Source organism: Cydia strobilella, chromosome 2 (genome assembly GCF_947568885.1).
Source record: "Cydia strobilella chromosome 2, ilCydStro3.1, whole genome shotgun sequence".
Classification (NCBI taxonomy): Eukaryota; Metazoa; Arthropoda; class Insecta; order Lepidoptera; family Tortricidae; genus Cydia; species Cydia strobilella.
The window spans coordinates 12,979,700-12,996,628 of NC_086042.1; the positions used below are offsets into that span (position 1 = coordinate 12,979,700).

The window sequence follows — 16,929 nt, forward strand, 5'->3', positions numbered from 1 at the left end:
TCTGAGCCACCGGTGAAAGCCATGCGGTGTTGCTATAAAACATGCTTTACGGTCAAAATCAAGGCTTTTTGTAAGATAAATGTTATCACGAACTCGTCATATTTTTATTGTTTGTCCTTGTCACAGTCAGTCTCACATATTTTTTTATTCCCCACCGTAAATTTAGTATAGTTTGTCAAAGGACTGTCTCATGGATCAAATAAACTGACCAATCATTTTGTCGCACTGCGTAATTGCGTATGTTCTGTCCCTCACGGGCGCACGCGTATAGCTCATCTATATAATAAATAGTATAAATACTATAATTGATCCATTGAAATGGTACATTTTGCCTTGCATGAAATCGGGCAGTTCTGTTCTTTTTTTATGTTCTATGAGATGAAGTGGTTATGGCAAATCCGAGTTTTCGACCTCGGAAACCCGACGGGTCATTGTCAAATTTTTGAAAAACCTCTAAATTTTCTGACTTTTTTGAGTTTCTGCCAATTTTTACCAACAAGGACTTATTTTACGGCAAATGTCACTATAAATACTTTAAACAAGACTAAATTATCAACAACACGTGACCAATTTGGTCTATTAAGACCTGATAGTTCTTTAGATACAGCTGTTCCAAGTTGCTGAGGTAAGTAAACAAAATAATAGAAGGGTTGTACATTTTGCCTTGCATCAATCGGGTAGTTCTGATTTTTTTGTATGTTCTATGTGATGAAGTGGTTATGCTAAATCCAAGTTCATCGCCTGGGAAACCCTCCGGTTATTGTCAAATTAAAAAAAAAAAACATAAATTCTCACTTTTCTCTGTTTCTGCCATTTTTTTACCAACAAGTACCTATTTTACGGCAAATGTCACCATGAACACTTTAAAGAAGACTAAATTATCAACAAAGTATGTAAAAGTGAGAAGGCAATACACCAAATAGTTTGTAAGATAAGATACAAGAGCCCTTCCTAAATAAACAAGAACCATGCAGGTCATTAAATCTTTACGGCCGACCTTGGCCCACTTACAATATCTATAGGCTAAAAAAACACTTGAGAAAATTTGGTCTATTAGGACCTGATAGTTCTTTAGATACAGCTGTTCCAAGTTGCTGAGGTGAGTGAACAAATTAATATAAGGGTTTGTAAAATGAAATGCGACATAAGAAATAAGTATTATAATTTACAAAAAACCGGCCAAGTGTGAGTCGGCCTCGAATTCGAACCCTTCGTGCGCGAGTCCAACTCACACTTGGCCGGTTTTTTGTGTAAGTTGCTTAAAAATTGTACTGAGAGTACGCCTGAAGTGCGCCAGATTTCTGCCGCGGGGCGAGGTAATTCGAGTCGGGGCGGGGCGGTGCGTGGCCGTTCTGTATAGCCCGCTCCAGACTACGCGGCGCGAAACGGCGAACGTGAGTGTGAAAAACTAGACTCCACACTCGCGTTCGTGGCTTCGCGCAATGATTCATGCATGAGTGTGGAGGGCCCTTATGATAATACTATTACTTATTCTGAGCCACCGGTGAAAGCCATGCGGTGTTGCTATAAAACATGCTTTAGGGTCAAAATTATGGATGGTATAGAAAGGATGCCAATCTCTTATGGCAGAATTGTTGCAAAAGTGACCGCTTTCAGCTTTAAATAATAGTTCCTAATCTCTCCGGTGGCGCTAGTTAGGCTCTGGGACATGAGTATAACATGAACCATATAAGGCAACAAATAACCCGACCAAATTACGTAGGTTGTTTTTGGTAGTATTTCGGTGTATGGTGGCGCCGCCTAATTACTGTTTTTTGATGGACACTTTTCATACATAAAGATTTGGCTCCTTTATATAGTCTCCATGGTCAAAATCAAAATCAATCAATCAATATTTTTTAACGGCACGTGGATTCAATAGTCAATAAAGCTTTTCGTGCAAGAACTTTTAAAATCAATTAAAATTGTCTATTGCGCATTTGTAAGAAGCCATCTCGAATACGGCTTAGGCTCTGGGACATGAGTATAACATGAACCATATAAGGCAACAAATAACCCGACCAAATTACGTAGGTTGTTTTTGGTAGTATTTCGGTGTATGGTGGCGCCGCCTAATTACTGTTTTTTGATGGACACTTTTCATACATAAATATTTGGCTCCTTTATATAGTCTCCATGGTCAAAATCAAAATCAATCAATCAATATTTTTGATCGGCACGTGGATTCAATAGTCAATAAAGCTTTTCGTGCAAGAACTTTTAAAATCAATTAAAATTGTCTATTGCGCATTTGTAAGAAGCCATCTCGAATACGCCTCTCAGGTTTAGAACCCTTGTTATGACACCTATATAGTAACGGCACCAGTCATGGGACTTGTAAGAGGAAATTTGGAGTATTTGTGATATTTCCCTGATACATGTAAAATGCTACCGCCTTGCGTGTTAGAAGTTGGAAGTCCCATCCATCTTTTATGTTTCAGGCGTGTTGTATCAAAAATTCAGCAATTAGTTTCCACATAATTAACAAATTAAAACTATGTGTTTTTTCTCCAGTCATGGTCGGCAAAGCTCCAGTAATGGTACCCCGGTAATGGGCGTGGATCCAGTAATGGGGCCCCTATAATGGGCATCCCTATGAGTATAAAATATTGGAATAGGAAATAAGATTTGGCAAATTCAGCTTCCAAAATTTGACCCACACTAATAGACCGGGAGCCAGGAACAGATTTCCATGACCAATCGCCTCCCGGGCGAAAACTCGTATCCACTCGTATGTACATCGAATAATTTTGTCTCGATTAATTTTAGGAATAATTATGATCATGGTTGTTTTATAGGTTTTAGGGACAGGATTTCGAAAATGATGACCATCTTGGAATCCAAGATGGCGGACATGCACTATGTCATAAAAGTCGTCATGGAAGTCGTTTTATGGGTTTTAGGGAGTGCTAGTTTCGAAAATTATGACCATTTTGGAATCCAAGATGGCGGACATGCACTATGTCATAAAAGTCGTCATGGATGTCGTTTTATAGGTTTTGGGGAGTGTCGATTTCGAAAATGATGACTAGTGTATTGGCGTCTCGAGCGCTTACGTCATAGTGACGTCACTGACAGTTAGGTGTTGGTCGATGATAGACCGCGAGCAGAGCAGTCGTATCACGTGATGTTTGGGTTGACGAGCCGTTGGAACATCGTCGTCATCGTATGATTTACTGTGGTAAATACAGAACATTACAATGACCATTTTCCACTCCGCAGTCTGGTGTAACAAAACCAGCCAAAAGACGGCAATAGATACTCTAAACAGCCTGCAACGCATGGCTTGTTTAACAGTAACAGGCGCCTTCTCCTCGACACCGGGGGCGGCCCTCGATGCACTGCTATGTATGGTAATGACTCTTTTATGGACGGTAATGATACTGTATGTACGGTGATGACGATTTGAGAACTAATTTATATATGTATAAAAAACGTATTAAACAACAAAGACATTTTTTTAATTGTAAGGATTGAGATCTTTAATAAACATTACAAATAACATGTTTTTGAACAGAAGACTAGCTACATGAATTATTTTCAGAAAATTATAAATAAGCATATGTTATTCATATAGATAAATATATAACAAGTATTTGTATTGTATAATTTTAAATAATTTATATTCCGAAATAGGCAATTTACATATTATAATTTTTTTTGGTTTTTTCAATGTTAAATCATATTATCAATATTGTACTCTTATTATCAGTTTGAAGCCGCATCTTATTTTATCTACTGCATAACTTGGCATTTATATCATATTAGAAAATTGCTCGCTTACCAATGAGCTTAATTTTTATGATATATATTTTACTTTTAAGTCGGGATCTTACAACTTATAAAACATGGTTTATATATAAATGTTTAGCTATTAAACAAAATATATATGGCTTTTATAAATCATTATAGCTATTTTTAAAGTTTTAAATTTATAAAACAATATAAATACAAACTTATGTAATGAAGCAAATTATAAAAAAAATATATATCATAAAAATTAAGCTCATTGGTAAGCCAGCAATTTTCTAATATGATATAAATGCCAAGTTATGCAGTAGATAAAATAAGATGCGGCTTCAAACTGATAATAAGAGTACAATATTGATAATATGATTTAACATTGAAAAAACCACAAAAAATTATAATATGTAAATTGCCTATTTCGGAATATAAATTATTAAAAATTATACAATACAAATACTTGTTATATATTTATCTATATGAATAACATATGCTTATTTATAATTTTCTGAAAATAATTCATGTAGCTAGTCTTCTGTTCAAAAACATGTTATTTGTAATGTTTATTAAAGATCTCAATCCTTACAATTAAAAAAATGTCTTTGTTGTTTAATACGTTTTTTATACATATATAAATTAGTTCTCAAATCGTCATCACCGTACATGCAGTATCATTACCGTCCATAAAAGAGTCATTACCATACCATAATTGTCATCACCATCTTGCGTTTTTATTTTCCGAAAGCGATAACTTCAAATTTCAGCCACAAATGATTGTATAAATACCATAAATATCCTCAATATACAGTCCCCTATTACTTTAGACAGCTAGAATCGTGTTAAATTAAAAATTTCAAAAAAATATTTTTTTTAAACTTTTACGATTTTTTCTCATTATTATTTACAACGACGGGACTTACTTAAACTTATTCTACGCGATTAAGTCCCGTCGTTGTAAATAATAATTAAATTTTTGTATGGTGAAATTTTTACTGATGAAATCCACCCGGACGCACGCGTATCAGATCTCATCTATAGGAATACTACCATCTATGCAGGAAACGGTCGACAACAATTTGATATATGATCTGGATGTAACTTAAAATTCTAATTTCTACGGAGAAAAACATGAGAAAAACCAAGATATGGTCACCCTGATACTGACTATATAAAAAGGACTGGACTATATAAAAAGGACTGGACTATATAAAAAGGACTGGACTATATAAAAAGGACTGGACTATATAAAAAACAAATGATTGAAGACAAATATACCGAAGACATTTTTATTGGATTGATTTAAAAACAGGAAGACTTTATATCTGAAACTGACTTATGAAATTTAATCTTACTGAAGAAGAGGCAGTATGGTCTTAGCCTGTCCAGAAGGACGAATAAAAAAAAAACAATGTCAACTTGACACTGACACGTATCACAATCGAGGCTTATTTTTATTTGACCGTTGTGATTGTCCGTAAAGTGTTTCAACCAATCACTGTGAAGCCTTTTCAAAAATCTTGAGATTTTATTCGTTAGAATTTAGTGACATTTCCATGTAACATCAGCGAGAACAGTAACATCACATATTTCGACCTCCATTCATCCTTCGATACTTCAGATACTTGTGCGGTCTTGATTTTAACACTATTTTCAAATAAATTTAATTATTTTTCCACTAGAAAAGCTCAAACTGGGCTTATAAGTGTTTTACGCTTAGCTAGTAAGTGTATCATAAATAATTATAATTGAAAATGGCGTTGAAAGCTACACCGGTACTGTTCGCGATGCTGGGGCGGCTTTCGAGGCGTAGTTTTTCCACTTCAAAGGCTCTTTCGGCAAAGCCTATGACTGTTCGTGATGCCTTGAACCAGGCCATTGACGAGGAGATGGAACGGGACGAAAAAGTCTTTGTTTTGGGCGAGGAAGTTGCTCAATACGATGGCGCATACAAAGTTACTCGGTAAGTTTTCTATTTGAAATTAAGTCGCTTATAATACAAGCTTCTTATAATTATTGAGCTCCAACCAAGCTTTTTACTATTTATTTAATTAACTTTATTAGGCGAAAGGTAAAAGTACATAGTTTCATTGTGAAGGGGGCATGTTATATAACCCAGTTTGTTGACAGATCAAGTTCATGTTATTATCTAGAAGCCTTGCAATTTTTCAAATGACTTGTTATACAAATGTCATGCTCAAGGACATGGTTTGTAAAGCGAGGTTTAGACTAGCAAGAACTTGCATGCAATTTTCATAACATTGCGGTATCTGATAAACGTTTTGAATGCAGTTTACCTTAGTAGTCGGCAATGTAACGTAAATTTCATGCAAGTTCTTGCTAGTCTAAACCTCATTTAAGGGTTTATAGATGTCATGTCAAAAATAAGAATTTCACCCATGTTTTTGCCATTTTGCACAATAAAATTTGTTAGAACTAACATAACTCTATCAGTATGAATGATGCTGTTAAAAATTTTTTTGTAACAATTTTATTACATTTGTCTCACAAAATAAATTAGGTACAGACAAATGCAGGAATTACAGTATTACCTTACAGATCTGGACTATAACTCTAAACACATGTGCACAGAGGATAAAAACATTAAGTTAAAGTAAGTTAAGCTAGAGAGATGAGATGTTATTTTTATACTAGATTAGATGGTGAAATAAACCAGTACCATAGATTATATAATAGTTCTTATGAACTGATACTCTTCTCTCAAAGAAAGCGCAAATACCTACCGTTTTGATACCTACACAAAAATGCTGTGGAGTGACCTTCAACGCACCGCTCCCCACACCAAGCGCGCCAACACAATGCTGACGCTTAGATATCTCACTATAAATGTGTCGTAAAAAACATTACCCACATCTTTAAAACAATTTAATTGTACCTACTAAGAATTTAGATCTAAACTGAGTTGCATTAGTTGCATTACAGTCTTACACTAAGTTTAAAACTTACTATACCAAGTATTTACATTTTAAGTAACTAAAAAAATTTTGATAAATCTTGTCAAAAGACCTTAAAACAATTGTAACAATAAGTCACCATAACATTATTTTTCTTTTAACATTTATTAATATTTTTTCCAAGTTTAATGTGTTAGGGTATTTCACTACAACTTATAAATATGTCAGTTTGTGTGTATGTATGTTTATGATACACTCAAAAACTACTGAACAGATCTTCATGCGGTTTTTACCTATCAATAGAGTAATTCTTGAGGAAGGCTTAGGTGTAAAATTAGTTAAGGTTTTGTGTAACCCGTGTGAAGCTGGGGTGGGTCGCTAGACTTGCTAGTTATTTTATAACTTCGGCTAACAGTGGTTGTTTAGTTGTATTAGGTTCTTTCTTCTCAAAAGTGTGCCGACTCCAATACCTTGTCAAGTATGTCAGAAGTTGAGCTCATTGGTTTCAATATCTTAACTTCCTGAGATCACAATGCTTAGAAATAAAGGAAAACTGGAAAACTTACTGTCTTGGGCGAAACTCGAACTCACAACGATAATAGCCCGCAGCTCTACCAACTGAGCTACTGAGGCCTTGTTGACAGCTAATATTTCCACCCTATCCTTCAAATGCGCCTTTGGGAGGTGCCTAGTGACATTTATGTTGAAGACATTGTATTCTTAAGTTTTTCATTACAGAGGCCTATGGAAAAAGTATGGAGACAAGAGAGTCCTGGATACTCCCATCACGGAAGCTGGCTTTGCTGGCCTAGCAGTGGGTGCTGCGTTTGCTGGCCTCAAGCCCATCTGCGAGTTCATGACCTTTAACTTTTCCATGCAAGCTATTGATCATGTAAGAATTAACTTTTTAATTTATTGCTTGTGCATGTATGTATTCCTGTATGGAGGTGATGGTCGTATTTGTCTACATGAAAGGGAAATAAAGACACTGTCCGTCTCTTTCAATCAAGTGGTATTTAAAAGTGACACTTAAAGCCATCCATAATTCGCCTGCTGCAGGTATAATGGCTAAATCATGCTATAGTTGGTCAAACCAAATTGTCAGTAAATAAGAACAAAAAAAAAACTATACTCATCCTTTTCCTTTGAGTGCTAGTACTAGTGTAAGACAAAGATAGTATTATTCTCTCTGTCTATGTTTGAAATGAGACAGTCCTTTGACAAACTATATATCAATATGCGGCTTTCCATCAGAGGAGGGTCCTTATGAACATGAAGAATAAATATAAGGACCATTCTCTATGGAAAACCACATATAAATCCAATTTTGCCAAATCAGTAAATAAATAAAAAAAAACATTATCTTGTTGTAACTTTACAGTAATAGAATGACTATTGATAATTAATAAGCACACGAAAATTACGATGAATTTGTTAGGAGAAATTGTCTTTTATCTAAATTGCGAAGAATATCTTAAAAACCGGCCAAGTGCGAGTCGGACTCGCGCACCGAGGGTTCCGTACTTTTTAGTATTTGTTGTTATAGCGGCAACAGAAATACATCATCTGTGAAAATTTCAACTGTCTAGCTATTACGGTTCATGAGATACAGCCTGGTGACATACGGACAGACGGACAGCTTAGTCTTAGTAATAGGGTCCCGTTTTTACCCTTTGGGTACGGAACCCTAAAAAGTGGTTTTACATTTTTTCCACAGAACTAATTTTTTCCATAAATAGGCATCGGGAAATCGGGATCTTATGGATTTGATTTATAAACCACCTATCTCCTGTTTTCATTTATTTCACTCACCTTAGTTGCTGTTTTGCCTAGCTTATCCTGTCCTTGACGGCTTTGTTGTTCTGTTTAATCAAGTCAGTTACAAACAGCCTACCCTATTTTTTCCAGATCATCAACTCAGCCGCGAAAACCTTCTACATGTCAGCGGGCAACGTGCCGGTGCCGATCGTGTTCCGCGGGCCCAACGGCGCGGCAGCTGGCGTGGCCGCGCAGCACTCGCAGTGCTTCGGAGCGTGGTTCAGCCACTGCCCCGGCCTCAAGGTCGTCATGCCGTACAGTGCCGAGGACGCTAAAGGTAACTTCGCGACAACATTTTGCCGTTAAATGACCTATTTATCTATCAATTGTTCTAAATTTATGCTATAATTAGTTAATTAAAAACTATATATTTCCCAGGTCTCCTGAAAGCCGCTATTCGCGACCCCGACCCAGTTGTAGTACTAGAAGACGAGATCTTGTATGGTATGCAATTCCCCATGTCCGACGAAGCGCTGTCGCCAGATTTTGTATTGCCATTCGGTAAGTAAGGGCACACTACAAAACGCCTAGAAAACTGTAAATTGCTAGCCAAGTGTGGTATAAAAGGCCGAACGGCTTGACCATTTAGTTAGAGGTATGAGGGGTACTAAAAAAATAAATAGAAACTCAACTTAAAAACTATTGATAAACTATAAGTCCAATGTACGGTACGACAAGGGAAGGGACGCACGGCTCGAAGTAAATTTGCCTTTGGCCGGCAATCTTGTAGATTCTTAAATACATTTCCGGCGCATTTCGCTAAAGTGCCCACAACTGTTATCAGACACAAGGTGATCCCATGTTTGAATTTCCTAGATATTGGAATAGCAAAGTTTTAAAAAGAAAAGCAAACTACAGTAGAAATCATCAGATTTAGGGATCAGTGGCGGATCAGGATTTTGGTTTGGGAGGAGCTTCAGGTAGGTAGGCACCCTAATGACCCTAAAATATTCATGTCGGCAGTAGCCAGGGACTAAAAATAGTAATAAATCTTGAATTGAAGAAATGTTTTGATTCACAGGCAAGGCTAAGATTGAGCGTGAAGGAAGCCATATCACGCTGGTGTGCGCCGGCAAAGCCACCGACACCGCGCTACAGGCCGCCGCTGAACTCGCCACCAAAGGTCAGCTTGCATGTTCGTGAATATCACCCTTATGAACCGTATGTTAAGGTCGAGTGTGAAGGTAGTTAGGTATTATGCTGGAGTGTGTGTTGGCAAATATGCCGACACCGCGCTGCAGGCTGCCGCTGAAGTCGCCACCAAAGGTCGGTTAGCAACGTTAGCATGTTCGCAAGGTCGGTTAGCATCAGGGATGTTGCGGATGCCGATTTTTTGACATCCGTGGATGCGGATGCGGATGCGGATGTCGAGATTAGGCACATAAATATATACTTTAGTAATTTTTATTTTTAAAAAAACGAAACTTAGTCTTTGAACAAGAAAATAGGTGCCCCACAATCGTATTTTATACTAAAGTCCAAATAAATTAAACTTTTCACTTCTTGTCGCTGTCCGTCACAGGCTAAAGTGCTCGATCGACGAATCAGAAAAACGAAACGAGATTCCTATTGGCTAATGACGAAATTACCTAGCACTTACGCCGCCGCTACGCTACGACGTTCCCGTACCTACCTGTTCCACATCCGCATCCGCATTAAGCTCCGCATCGATTTCTGCGGATGCGGATGTTGAAAATAATGCGGAAGTTCCACGATTGCGGATGCGGATGCGAATATTCGCAACATACCCGGTTAGCATGTTCGCAAATATTGCTTTTATGTACCTTGTGTAAAGGTCTAGCATGAAGGCAGTTACATTAACAGCTAGTATGTGCGCCGGCAATAGTACATTACTACAGAGGCTGGGAAGTAAGGTGCTGCCGGCCGAATGCATAAGGAAGGAGGAGTTATGAGGCCGACAACCCCTTTTCACGCCGATGCATGTATAGTGCTTTTCTCAAAAAATGCAATGAAATAAATAAATAAATCTCCACGAAATCAGTTTTATTTCTAGAGAAACTAAAAGTAAACTAGACACATGTAGTTTTTCAATTTATTACACGTATATATATGTATGTATTAATATTGATTTTTTCGCCTTGTATCCGTCTGACTGTCGTTTTAGCCACATAATTGATATTATGCTTCGCATACATCGTTGCCTTAAGCATGGAGTACAATTCTGACAGTGTTGACGATTTTGTAGAACTACATTCAGTTCTTTAAAATATGCCACAAAAGCTTTCTAATAAACTGTTAGCAATTTTTCTTTTTCAATTTTTAAAATTGCCTTAAGCATCCATACACTTCTCCTTTGATTTTGGCGGCAGCAAGTTATTTTATGTCAATTCTGCTTCCGCTCTCAATATCGTAGGAGTACAAATAATATTTCATTCATATTATCGTCGGAACTCATATTAAATAACCCAATCAACAACGCACAATAAATCCAATAAAGCAGAATTACAGATTGAAAAAGTTAAACAACTTTACCTCCAAAACAATTTAAATGACATATTTCAAATGTGTATTTGTGTAGTTAAATTTGCAATTCAAATTTATTGAAATTTGTTAATAATGTGGTATTTATTATGTTCATGTCAATTTTATATAAATAAAACTGCAAAATATAGCAAACATCGTTTATTGTTTTTTTTTTTTTTTTATAGGCGTAGTGGCAAAAACTTATAACGAACCAAAAAGCAAATGTTGCTTACATTTTTTTAAATGGCTGAATGCCATGATGCTGTGTCACAAGTATATGTGAAATGGAAATTAAAAAACAGGCCAAGTGCGAGTCGGAATCGCGCAGGAAGGGTTCCGTATCATTACGCAAAAAACGGCAAAAAAATCACGTTTGTTGTATGGGAGCCCCACTTCAATATTTATTTTATTCTGTTTTTAGTATTTGTTGTTATAGCGGCAACAGAAATACATCATCTGTGAAAATTTTAACTGTCTATCTATCACGGTTCATGAAATATACAGCCTGGTGACAGACGGACGGACAGCGAAGTCTTAATAATAGGGTCCAGTTTTTACCCTTTGGGTACGGAACCCTAAATAGAGCTACTTCCCGGCCTAGGCCTGCAATTTTGTATAAAACTTCATTAAATACCTCTCGTCTAGCTGCGCACTAAACGTGATACTTCCCAGCCTAATATGAAGAACATAATATCAATATTTAATTGTATGTTTGAGAAAAGAAAATTAAACGTCAGTTGGCACGTCACAAATATAAAAGCCTTTAAGTATATTTTAAACTTTTATAAAATGAAGGACGTTAATAATGCCAGTAGTAAGTACTTGCATCCACTTGACATTGACTCATACGGCTGTACAAAACAAAGCAAGTCATGCATTTAGTCCTATCATTAAGTACACTAAACTGTGAACAGATAAGTTGTTTTTTTGCGTCATAACCCTGATAATTATACACTATAGTAAAAATGAATACCTAACCAGCGATACTTTGTTTCAGGTGTCGAGTGCGAAGTGATCAACCTGCGATCCCTGCGGCCACTGGACTTCGACACCATCGCGCAGTCCGTCGCCAAGACGCACCATCTCGTCACCGTCGAGCAGGGTTGGCCTCAGAGCGGTATGTATTACGTAACTCACCAACAGGAGTCGTCCACCGCACGCTTCCGGATAGGTGGGCTAGCATAGCCAATTAGCCACCAAGTGGATGCCGATAGAGGGGCGTGAGCGGGAAAGGCCTCACTCCATGCAAAGATAAAAACCTTATTATTAGAAGTTTTAATCGAGCTTTGCGAAAACTAAGTTTTAAGCAAGTTTTAAACTTATTACCATACCTCCCAATCAACTTATTATTAGGTATTAAATACCTAAGAAAACTCATGTATGGAGTGAGCACTCTATGCATACTTATTTCTCTATGCCCAGACGGAGATGGATGGATCACCTGGGGACTTACTGCCAACATGGAAAATCGTTAACTACTCGTAGTACCTCCCTCTATCGCTCGAATATGCAAAAAGAGGCGGATAACGATTTTCGATTTTTCGATGTCGGCGGTTGGCCCTCTGGACACCTTCCTTCACAATTGACCGGAAGAAACACTAAATCGGGAGTCGTGGAAATCAAGGGGAACGGCCTTTGCCCAGCAGGGTGGCACTCAGTCAATAAATATTGCACATCGGTTTTTTCGACTCTTCGGTCTCTTCGAACAAGACTCGGAGACTTATTTATTTATTTATATTTAAAGTTTACATGCCATCGATTTGATCGATCATTTGATGTATAAAGTCCATAAAGTGCAGTATTTATTTTATATGAAATGAAACTACATGCACTTAACAAATACGATTACTGATGGATGGTCAAATACGATTATGGATGGAGTGTTCGGAAAAAGTCGTAAACAGCCAGTTGTCTCTTTCCAAAGACCGATTATTTATCGCCGGATGCTGTAACTATTTTTATTTGCCATGCCGTGGAATGAGATAGCAATATCGCTGGCTCCCTCTAACCCATAAATGCGTCCCTTGGACTGGCCTACGCTGGACCATCGTGTAGAGGAGCCATTAATTATTTAGGTTGTATAGCAGAAAAAAATACTTTATAGGTCAGAAACGTGCATGTGACATCCTTAAAATAGCAATATCCATAGACTACGAATACCGCTTAGCATTGCTTGTTAGTCTCCATAGGCTACTGTGGCCAAAATCGAAAAAAAAAATGTCCAAAAAATTAATTTAGCAAGGAGCGAGAACCACCTCATGATTTATGAGAAGTCATCGTTCACATCGCTAACCTGCCGGCTATAGCGTAGGTGAAGGTGGCGCGGCTGCTCACGTATCTTGGCTGTATACTTTTGGTTTATTTACCTATGTATACTAGTCTAAAGTATTGTATACAATAGTGATATACTTAATCAAGCTTTTCAATCTCGTACCCTATAGTCCGACAAGAAATTGTAGAAAATAATTGAGGGCGCCACTTCCTACGTAACTGTCACATTTTTGACGTAATATGCTTAAACACGGCAACAATTTAGTATGGAATTTTTTTAGTTCCATTTTATTTAATTTCTACTACATATTTTGTCGCACTATACTTAGGTCTTAGGCCACTCAGCAAGCTTCGTGGCCTACAAACGGTGCTCCACTAAAAACTTCTCCATAAAATCACGATTTTATTTCGTGCAACAGGTACATAAGAGGCCGTAGTCGATTTTGGAGCAAAAATGTAAAATTGATAGATTTAGTCGTTGAAATTATACACGTTTTGTTGCGTAATATCTTAATAACAAGTATTGATTTCTATTAGCACATCTTCTCATTTTGCCTTTTAATAATGAGGTCGCGAGCGTGCGTCACCGGTAATGCATGAAGAGAAGGGGCAGTTTTTAAAAATTCATCAAAAAATCATGGTGGTAAATTATACAAATTAATGTATAAGAATAGTTTCAGCAAATGTTGTAGATTGTTTAAGTATCAAAATCACGTTGAAGTTAAGTCGATTTTCAGAGAAATTGTCACTTGTTTTGAAGTAATTTCTGGAGAAAATTGATTTCGTCTAACTTTCATTTACACTACTTCAAAGTCATAATAATTAAAATGTAGTCTGATAAACGTCAAGTACAGGATATGTGTAATACAAAATTACCATGTTTAGCAGTCCAAACTTTACGAAATTTACAAATAAGAACGACAAAATCAGTGCTTTACGCGCGTTTACCTAAACGTCCATCAGAAAAGCAAACATTACTAATTTAGTGAGTCTGTTTTCAAAAAACTGATCTGATAAAAGGTAAGATAAGAAGACGTGCTAATAGAAACCAGTACTTGTTATTTCAATTAGGTAACAAAAGGTGTAAAATTTCACGGACTAAATCTATCAATTTTACATTTTTGCGACTAAAATCGACACCGGCCTCTTAATAATGGTTCTTAAAATTCAAGGGCTAAAGTTACAAAGCCTAATGACAGAATGTCATGACGAAACAAAATATTGCTTATAGTTTTTTTTTTATGGCTGAATGCTATGATGCTGTGTCGTGTCACAAATTATATATGTGAAATGGAAATTAAAAGAGCCACTTCCCGGCCTAGGCCTGTAACTTTGTATGTAATTTCATTAAAGACCTCTCGTCTAGCCGCGCCCAAGACGTGACACTTCCCAGCCTAAAATGAAGAACCTACCATTTCATTGCAGGTTTATTATATTTTATTGCATGTTTGACAAATAGTACATTACTACAGAGGCCGGGAAGGAAGGGGTTGCCGGCCGAATAGAATATACGGCCGAACGTAGTGAGGCCGGATAGTTATGAGGCCGACAACCCGTTTTCACGCCGATGTATGTATAGTGCTTTTCTCAAACGTTTAATGTATATAGTTTGTCAAAGGACTGTCTTATTTCAAACATAGACAGAGAGAATCATACTATCTTTGTCTTACACTAGTACTAACACCCAAAAGAAAAGGATGAGTATAGTTTTTTTGTTCTTATTTACTAACAAGATTTGCTTGACCAACTATATATGTCAATCAAATGATTTGTTAGCTGTACGTCCAATACGCAGTTCGTCCAATATCGTTTTTTTTTTAAACTAGGAGTATTTCAGCTTCCAGCGTAGCAAAACCGTCTCGTATGATGCGGAAGGGTCCTGGATTTTCCCCAGGCTACCATCCCCCCACACAGTCCTACCGCTCGAATGGCCATAGTGCCATAGAGCCCGTCAGGTTAAAAAAAAAATGGCTGAATGCCATGATGCTGTGCCACAATTATATGTGAAATAGAAATTTAAAAAAAGCCACTTCCCGGCCTAGGCCTGCAACTTTGTATGAAATTTCATTACAGACCTCTCGTCTAGCCGCGCCTGAAACGTGATACTTCCCAGCCTAATAAAAAGAACGTAATATCAATATTACATAGCATGTTTGAGAAAATATTATTATTGGGTATAAATTGCAGGCATCGGCGCGGAGATCTGTGCGCGCGTGATGGAGTCGCCCACGTTCTTCGAGCTGGACGCGCCGGCGTGGCGCGTGACGGGCGCCGACGTGCCCATGCCCTACACGCGCAGCCTCGAGCTACTCGCGTTGCCCCGCCCCGACAGCGTCGTGGGCGCCGTGTCCGCCGTGCTGCAGAACAAGTGAGTGCAGTAGCCACCTTCCCTGCACGTGCCCATGCCCTACACGCGCAGCCTCGAGCTGCTCGCGTTGCCCCGTCCCGACAGCGTCGTGGGCGCCGTGTCCGCCGTGCTGCAGAACAAGTGAGTGCAGTAGCCACCTCCCCTGCACGTGCCCATGCCCTACACGCGCAGCCTCGAGCTGCTCGCGTTGCCCCGCCCCGACAGCGTCGTGGGCGCCGTGTCCGCCGTGCTGCAGAACAAGTGAGTGCAGGCTTGGTAAAATTGTAGTAAATAAGGGTTACCTCTTTTTGGGTCTTTCCTCATTTTGTTTATATTATGCCCCAAAAGCATGTTGTATAAGTTCTGCAAATAATCGCATTAAATCGATGTTTCTACAATGCCTACACGTTTTATTGGAGACTGCATAAATAACAGAATCCTTTTTTTTTTTTCAGAATATCTCAAGCAGCCAGCCAGTGATCGGGTAATCTCGCACATTACTCCACTACGGCTTTTATTGTAAATAATTATATTTTGTTATTTATTTTTTACTTATTTTCAAAATGTGGTGTTCACTGCCTCCTGCAATCTGAAATGTATCTGAGCAATGTATGAACTGTGAATGGAGAATTTAGATAATGTTATTAAAATAAATCTGTTAGGAAATATCGTGGTATTATTGAATGAAAGAAAAGAAGAATGAAGAGAAAGATAGTCTTATTGCGATTCCTATAAGAGGAAAGAGAAAATAGTGCCATGCTTTGTATCTTTATCACCGACCGGGCATTTTTTCACGGTCGGGTTATGGCATCATGTGGGCATCATAGCAAGGAGGCTACGGCGAAATACCGAAATTTATAAGAGTGAAAGAGAAAAGACATTGGACATGCAAACCGGATAAATTGCGTAGTATATATTTTATATGAATATTCTTTCTCTTACCCCCGGTCGCTCGGTGGCGCGTCTATAACTACTTGTCTATTATGTCTATGACAGACACATTGACAGAGGACCTACCCGAAAACGCGAATCCGAAATTTCGCTCTGCCTCTTTATCGCTCGAACATGGAAGAGTGATAGAGATGTTAGATAGCGAAATTTCGATTTTCTTGTTTCGTGATAGACCCTCAGATTGTGGTAGTGGCGCTCTCTACGCAGAGTTTCGCGTAATATTCCCTATTTGTACCCATGTCGATCACTGAGTTATTATTACTATAGAGACGACATACCAAACAATGAAATTGTCGCAATCACAACTTGTACCACGCGACTAAAACATCGTAAGCGCCGTAAAATTCATGGCGCTTACGCGTTTAGGTCGCGAGATTCACGCTCCGCTTTTATGGTTCGGTG

At 37.9% G+C, this 16,929-nt stretch overlaps 1 protein-coding gene across 1 annotated transcript; it reads left to right on the plus strand.

The window, feature by feature from the left end:
* Positions 1-5,292: 5,292 nt before the first annotated feature.
* LOC134751965 (pyruvate dehydrogenase E1 component subunit beta, mitochondrial) lies at positions 5,293-16,242 on the plus strand. The gene is made up of 8 exons (XM_063687484.1): positions 5,293-5,704; positions 7,395-7,548; positions 8,565-8,751; positions 8,853-8,975; positions 9,496-9,597; positions 11,956-12,075; positions 15,417-15,837; positions 16,032-16,242. The coding sequence occupies exons 1-7, from the start codon at positions 5,496-5,498 to the stop codon at positions 15,599-15,601; spliced, it is 1,080 nt and encodes a 359-aa protein (XP_063543554.1). The 5' UTR covers positions 5,293-5,495; the 3' UTR covers positions 15,602-15,837; positions 16,032-16,242.
* Positions 16,243-16,929: the final 687 nt, after the last annotated feature.

What these genes read in the sequence shown, in the direction of transcription:
- LOC134751965 (XM_063687484.1), top strand. Translation starts at nt 5,496, where the DNA reads ATGGCGTTGAAAGCTACACCGGTACTGTTCGCGATGCTGGGGCGGCTT. An exon ending in AGATTTTGTATTGCCATTCG is followed by an intron (nt 8,976 to 9,495) that starts GTAAGTAAGGGC and finishes TTTGATTCACAG; the next exon opens with GCAAGGCTAAGATTGAGCGT. An exon ending in CGCTGAACTCGCCACCAAAG is followed by an intron (nt 9,598 to 11,955) that starts GTCAGCTTGCAT and finishes ACTTTGTTTCAG; the next exon opens with GTGTCGAGTGCGAAGTGATC.